Source organism: Chiloscyllium plagiosum, unplaced genomic scaffold (genome assembly GCF_004010195.1).
Source record: "Chiloscyllium plagiosum isolate BGI_BamShark_2017 unplaced genomic scaffold, ASM401019v2 scaf_15432, whole genome shotgun sequence".
Lineage (NCBI taxonomy): Eukaryota > Metazoa > Chordata > Chondrichthyes > Orectolobiformes > Hemiscylliidae > Chiloscyllium > Chiloscyllium plagiosum.
The window spans coordinates 19,849-27,593 of NW_025212616.1; the positions used below are offsets into that span (position 1 = coordinate 19,849).

The 7,745-nt window shown below is 45.2% G+C and overlaps 1 protein-coding gene across 1 annotated transcript in view; it reads left to right on the top strand.

The window, feature by feature from the left end:
• Positions 1-3,694, top strand: part of LOC122547420 (tolloid-like protein 2) — a gene marked incomplete at its 5' end in the record, with an annotated part of 16,016 nt that extends 12,322 nt beyond the window's left edge. Inside the window, 2 exons of the mRNA XM_043686043.1 lie at positions 1,675-1,855; positions 3,561-3,694. Of these exons, the coding sequence (XP_043541978.1) occupies positions 1,675-1,855; positions 3,561-3,694 (315 nt within the window). The remainder of the gene's footprint in view (positions 1-1,674; positions 1,856-3,560) is intronic.
• Positions 3,695-7,745: the final 4,051 nt, after the last annotated feature.

Below are 7,745 nucleotides of genomic sequence, written 5' to 3' on the forward strand. Positions count from 1 at the left end.
ACACACACACACACTCACACACAGACACACACACAGACACACATACACACACACACACACACACACACACACACAGACACACACACAGACACACATACACACACACACACAGACACACACACACACACTCCTGTCCAACACTCCAAACCCCTCTCACACACGCTCGCAGACACACACAGCTGAAGCATGCACACAGACACACTTCTGAATTTATCACCTTTTCTTTGTCCAGTTTTGAAGAGGTTCAGGTTGACACCCCCCTCAGTACCTATCGATTCCAAATTCAGCTGTGCACATTCCTCATGCTGCATGTGTTCAATTCTTGTTTGCAAGTGATTGCTGATGATGGTTTATTGAATAATTCACCAATACATGTGGAACAGTCACTAAGTAATAGAGACTAGTAGACAAAAAATAAACTGCAGATGCAGGAATCCAAGATAGACAAGCGGGAGGTTGGAGGAACACAGCAAGCCAGTCAGCATCAGGAGGTGGAGAAGTCAATGTTTTGGGTGTAACCCTTCTTCAGAAAGCAGCTTCTAAATGAGTGGCACAGTGGCTCAGTGGTTAGCACTGCTGCCTCACAGTGCCAGGGACCCAGGTTCGATTCCAGCCTCGGGTGACTGCAGAGTTTTCACATTCTCCCTGTGTCTGCGTGGGTTTCCTCCAGGTGCTCTGGTTTCCTCCCACAGTCCAACGATGTGCAGGTTAGGGTGAATTGGCCATGCTATAGTGCTCAGGAATGTGTAGATTAGGTGCATTAGTCAGGGGTAAACATAGTGTAATGGGGAATGGGTCTGGGTGGGCTGCTCATTAGAGGGTCAGTGTGGACTTGTTGGGCCGAAGGGCCTGTATCCATACTGTAGGGATTCTATGATTTGTGACCTCACATCACCAGGAACAGTGTCTATAATCTCTGTAATGCCAAATCTCACAGATCCAAGATTAAATTAGATTCCCTACATTACGGAAACAGGCCATTTAGCCCAACAAGTCCACACTGACCCTCCAAAGAGTAACACACCCAGATCCATTCTCCTACCCTATTACTGTACATTTACCCCTGACTAATGCGCCTAACCTACACTTCCCTAAACACTAAGGGCAATTTAGCATGGCCAATTCACCTGACCTGCACATCTTTGAACTGTGGGAGGAAACCGAAGCACCCGGAGGAAACCCACGCAGACACGGGGAGAATGTGCAAACTCCACACAGACAGTCACCCGAGGCTGGAATCGAACCTGGGTCCCTTGCATTGTAAGGCAGCAGTGCTAACCACTGAGCTACAGTGCTACCCCAAGCACTGGGTATAAGGAGAGGAGACAGTCACTCAGCAAGTAGTTAGTGTGTGGGATGCACTGCCTGGGTGTGTGGTGGAAGCAGGTTCAATCCAGGCTTTCAAGATGGGGGGCATTGGGATTATTTGGGTAGGTGTGGTGTCCTGGCAAATGGAAAAAGGCAGAGACAGGATTGGCACAAGATGATATAACCTGTACTAGCACGATGGCCTGAATGGCCTTCTGCAGAGTAACTACTTGATGATTCTATTCAGGGCAGGCTCAGATCGAGCTTCTGAAAGTCGGTCTGAATAGGATTAGGCTGTTGTTTTCTGTGTAGTGAGAGGCTGTGGATTACATACTGAGGGAACACGCCGTGTGCTTCCTTTGCCAGGTCTGTAAGTATGACTATGTGGAGATTCACAGCGGCCTGTCCTCTGAATCCAAACTACATGGCAGATTCTGTGGCTCTGAGAAGCCCGACATCATCACGTCGCAGTTCAACAACATGAGGATCGAGTTCAAGTCTGACAACACAGTGTCCAAGAAAGGATTCAAAGGCCAGTTCTTCTCAGGTGAGTCTGGCTTCAGTTGGAAGGCCCAGCACAATAGGAGGGTTGGGTCACTCAGTTGAGCAGGGGGCGAGATGGCCAGAGTGGAACAGGAGCAGCAAAGACCCCTGGGAGCAACGCAAAGCAAATTGGCTGCAGTTAAAGGACCTTAGTCCCAAAACCTCTTTGCATTAGAGGCCCTATTTCCTGAAAATGCCAGCCCTGAGTGTAACCAGTCCCTACTCCAACTGCTCAATTGACCCTCAAAGGGGCAGTTTGTAAAGAAGTGCTGCAAATCACCTCACAACAGCCAGGAGAAAGTCACCAGTCTCCACACTGATCCCACTGGATGCCCTGCTCCCACCTTTCAAGGCAGCATCCAAGGAACAGGAGAATTGACGTTTCAGGCATAAGCCCTTCTTCAGGATTCCTGAAGAAGGGCTTATGCCCAAAACGTCGATTCTCCTGTTCCTTGGATGCTGCCTGACCTGTTGCGCTTTTCCAGCAACACATTTTCAGCTCTGATCTGCAGCATCTGCAGATCTCACTTTCTCCCCACCTTTGAAGGACTCAGCAGAGAGCTTTCTGGAGATACCCAATGGAGGTCATACTTGTTAAGGCTAACTTAACATTCCAGCTCAACATGTTGGGTCCCAGAATGAATTCTGGCTTGTGTTGTTTTTTTGTTAATCATATTCACATGAAGTGACAGAGTTTCTTTAACAACAAAAGCTTATTACATGAAAGGAAAAGTAAATTAAAAGCCAAACTATCTAAATATAAAACTTTAGGAAAGATCTTAAAACACAGCAAAACAAAGCTTTCAACCTGTTTCCTGACATTATCCATTACAAAGACTCACCCAGAGAAACTACTGCTCAATATCAAATCTTTAAGTTCTACTTAATTGACTCTTCAGTTTCTGTCCTGTGAACTGTGGAGTCATCTTGCACAAATACTCACTCACAAAACCAAGAGCTTAGACTTGCTCAGCTCCGAAAAGCCTGCAGATTTCTAACCTGCTTTGGAAGTTAGACACACTAAACCTTTTGACTGAATTAACTGTGTTTTCCTTTACCTGCTCTAAAACAAATTCCTTTCCAGAAGAGGAATGACTTTTGTGTCTAACCCTGGTAGGTCTCTTCTGCACTGCCTGAAAAGCTTTCAAATCTCTGTGCTTTCTAAATCTGAAATCTAGCCATGATTATCTGAAACTAATACATGCTATAATGTTTACTGCACTTGTTGTATACCACCATGGTAAACAATTTGCCATTAACACTCCAGGGTCCACAGTCACCTGCCCTCTGACACGTTAAGTTTGGTCACTGTTCTGAGGGGACCGTCTGTCTCACGTTTCTTTAAAAAGGACCTGCCACAAACATGACCAATGCCCAAATATTGCTATTTTGAAACACAAACGCTAAAGATGATATTTATAGGCACAGCTAATCAGGATATAGGAAATGATGCCCAGACTGATTGGCTTCCTTGAGATGCTGGCTATGAGTGAGGTGAGAGTGACTATCCCAGGGTGAGGGTTGGGTGACCATCCTGCGTTGGGGAGGGGTTCCTTGTTCAGAGCCACAGTTTTTACACTTGGCGACATACCCTATCTTGGGGCACGTTCGCTGTTGGCTGAGCCTCTGATCACACAGCAGAATGTCTTGGTCAAGTGAGGTTTGGTCTCGTGTTGTTAACTCCCGATTTACAAACCTCTGGCTTCCAGATAAAGACGAGTGCTCGGTGGGTAACGGTGGCTGTCAGCATGAGTGTCTGAACACGCTCGGGAGTTACATCTGCCAGTGTCGCCATGGCTTCACCCTGCATGAGAACGGCCTTGGTTGTAAAGAAGGTCAGTGAGCCCGTCATCTCTGTCTCTCTCATTCTGCTCAGTTACTGGGTGCCCCGCTGATGGCTAGATGGTTTCCCCTTCCTCAGCAGAGTTAAAAATCACACAACACCAGGTTACAGTCCAACAGGTTCATTTGGAAGCACTAGCTTTCGGAGCACTGCTCTTTCATCAGTGGTTGTTGAGTATAAGATCGTAGGACACAGAATTTATAGCAAAAGTTTACAGTGTGATGCAACTGAAATGATACATTGAAAAAGACCTGAATTATTTGTTAACTCTCTCATCTTTTAGAATGACAGAATAAATTTTGTGTCTTACGATCTTATACTCCACAACCACCTGATGAAGGAGCAACACTCCGAAAGCTAGTGCTTCCAAATAAACCTGTTGGACTTTAACTTGGTGTTGTGTGATTTTTAAATATGCAGCAATGGACAGTTAGCTCAGATTTAGGTTGATGTCATTACACATGGTAGGGTCACTCGACAATTAATTCACTCATGTTAAACTGAGGTCACTATTAACTGAACTGTCCTGATATATGCACGATGTGGAGATTATCGTCTTTCTCAAAGTCAGCACTAGCTCGTTCCTTTCATTATACATGAGTGATGAAATGTACAGCTCAGGAGGAAAGGGATTCTGATGGGAAAGGGGCATTCCGAGTGGTGCAATGTCACATGACTCATGCTCACCATTCACACTCCTTGTTGGGTATTGTACTCGAGAGAACAAGATTATCACACAACAAAACACACATCATAGTGAGTAGCTACAAGTACTGGAGACATGGGTAGTACTGGAGAGTTCCTTTCTTAGGACAGAGATCTCACCAAGCTGTACTCAGCTGGACGTAAATGCTGAGTCTTGGGATATTGTTCATGACAATGAAATTCCTCAAGCAATATCGAGAAAGGTCTATGAATCTGTCAGCATTTCCTGAGGCAATGAGCATGTTTGGAAAGAATAACCAAGTCTGCCCTTGCATAGTCTTTTTATAAATCTTTCATGGCCATCTCATCTCAGAGCTACAGAAGAAGTAGCCCACCTTTATCTCTGCTTAAACCAGAGCTGTATCACCACATCAAATAATAGTAAGCTAGGAAAGATTTCTTTGTGGTACAAGGAGTTTATTTTGTTCGTTTGTAACCATATACAATTGTTGTCTCATGAGCGAAATAGTAAATAAGGAAATGACATCTTCTTTAATGCATTCTGATTCCCTGTGCACCATAGCTTTATCAGATTGGCACCCTCAGAGTACTGTATGGGCAGAGTTTTTGTTTGTGATTGACCAAGTAAAAATGAGGGAGGTCCAAAACATTCAGGGCTATGTAGCTTTCGGATTGTAGCTTCTCTGAACCATGTCTCAGAAAGCCAACCTGGAGGGCAGATATATAGCTGCAGCCTCTCTGCCCACTTCTTTGTCTAGCTCCTTGGAAGATACCAAGGAATCGATACCGTTCTCTTCACAAAACTTCATTTCTCTTTGCATTGACACACAAAGAAAAGCAGAACATGATGTTTCTGAGGACATTTGCTTATGCAAGGTAGCCACACCCTTTTTACTTCACTAGCTCCAACCACAACCCCCGCGCCCCCGGACCCCACTCACCCCACACCTGGCAACATATCTGAATTTCATGTTTAGCAAGCTGACGACTCAGCCTTGTGTTGATAAAACATCTAGTATCCTCAGAATCATTGGTAGAGATCCTGAGAGTCTTCACCAGTCAGGACCCTTGATCTTAGCTCTCAGGAGTCATCACACATTTTGCTTAAAGGGAGCCTTTACTGATGCAGGACAGAAAATTCATAGTGACGTCCAAGAAATCTTTTGCACACGTGCTTGATAAAATACATGGTGGTGACAGACAATTTGCACGTGAAGAGAATGAAATCCATGCTGCTTGGTGACCACTGCAGGATCAGCTTGGATGTTACCTGTGTCTTTCACCACCTTGAGTTCTTGAATTAGGGATAGTCAACATGGCTATGTGCATGGGAAATTATGTCTCACAAACTTGATTGAGTTTTTTGAAGAAGTAACAAAGGGGATTGATGAGGGCAGAGCGGTGGACGTGAACTATGTGGACTTCAGCAAGGTGTTTGACAAGGTTCCCCATGGGAGACTGGTTAGCAAGTTTAGATCGCATGGAATACAGGGAGAATTAGCCATTTGGATACAGAACTGGCTCAAAGATAGAAGACAGAGGATGGTGGTGGAGGGTTGTTTTTCAGATTGAAGGCCTGTGACCAGTGGTCTGCCACAAGAATCGTTGCTGAGTCCACAACCTTTCGTCATTTATATAAATGATTTGGATATGAACATAGGAGGTATAGTTAGTAAGTTTGCAGATGACACCAAAATTGGAATGAAGGTTACCTCAGATTACAACGGGATCTTGATTAGATGGGCCAATGGGCTGAGGAGTGGCAGATGGAGTTTAATTTAGATAAATGTGAGGTGCTGCATTTTGGGAAAGCAAATCTTAGCAGGACTTATACACTTAATGTTAAGGTCCTAGGGAGTGTTGCTAAACAAAGAGACCTTGGAATGCAGGTTCATAGCTCCTTGAAAGTAAAGTCGCAGGTAAATAGGATAGTTGCTTTCCTTTATTGATCAGAACACTGAGTACTGGAGTTGGAAGATCACGATGCGGCTGTACAGGACGTTGGTTAGGCCACTGTTGGAATATTGTGTGCAATTCTGGTCTCCCTCCTATCGGAAAGGATGTTGTGAAACTTGAAAGGGTTCAGGAAGGATTTACAAAGATTTACAAGGATGTTGCCAGGGTTGGAGGATTTGAGCTATAGGGAGAGGCTGAACAGGCTGCGGCTGTTTTCCCTGGAGCGTTGGAGGCTGAGGGGTGACCTCATAGAGGTATATAAAATCATAAAGGGCATGGATAGGATAAATAGATAAGGACTTTTTCCCTGGGATGGAGGAGTCCAGAACTAGAGGGCATAGGTTTAGGGTGAGAGGGTAAAGATATAAAAGAGACCTAAGGGGCAACGTTTTCTCGCAGAGGGTGATACACGTATGGAATGAGCTGCCAGAGGACGTGGTGGAGGGTGGTATAATTACAACACTTAAAAGGCATCTGGATGGGTATATGAATAGGAAGGGTTTGGAGGGAGTAGAGCCAAGTGCTGGCAAGAGGACTAGCTTAGTTTAGAATATTTGGTTGGCATGGACAAATTGGACGGAAGGGTCTGTTTCCGTGCTGTACAGCTCTTTGACTCTATGACTGTAAATGCAGTCACAGCAGCAAGAGTAAGACCTCACTGGATCTGACTGGCCTCAAAATGCCTTGCACTCAAACCATCTGTGAATTCAGAGAGTGAAATGCAGGTTGCACTTTGGGGATCTCATGTGGAATGAGATGAAGCTCAAAAGGAGTCGGTAAGTGTGGTGCTGGAAAAGCACAGCCAGTTAGGCAGCATCTGAGGAGCAGGAGAGTCGATGTTTCTGGCATGAGCTCTTCATCAGGACTCTCCTGCTCCTCGGATGCTGTCTGACCAGCTGTGTTTTTCCAGCGCCACACTTTTGGACTCTCTTGTCCCGCATTGGCAGTCCTCGCTTTCTCGAAGCTCAAAAGGAGGCAGAGGTCAAAACAATTTGTGGCTTTGATGGTCACTGGCAGCACATTCTCAGCTGGCCACTTGGAAAGTATTTTCTAAAAGGCTCGAGATGTGTAGAATGAAGCATTTGCAAGAGCCTCAGCCCCGTTGCTTAGTGATACTGAGGTTGGTGACCATCTCTGCCCATGTGGACCCTGTGCTGCCTCATTGACCATGACCTCTGAACCCTTGACCTGTCATATGGAACGTGGCTGGTGACAAGGCAATTGCTGCTGTTACTATTGGTTACTGCTCCTGAGATTGGCAGTGATGGTCCAAATCTCTTGAGATCAGAACTGCTGCATAAGTTGCAGCCATCTTACAGTGATGACTGGGAACGAATAAGCTTGCAGCAATGTAATTAGGATTCTATGTAAATAAAATGGCTTCTGAAAAGTGGTATTTTTTTCTGTAAATCCGAAAAATCACTTCCTC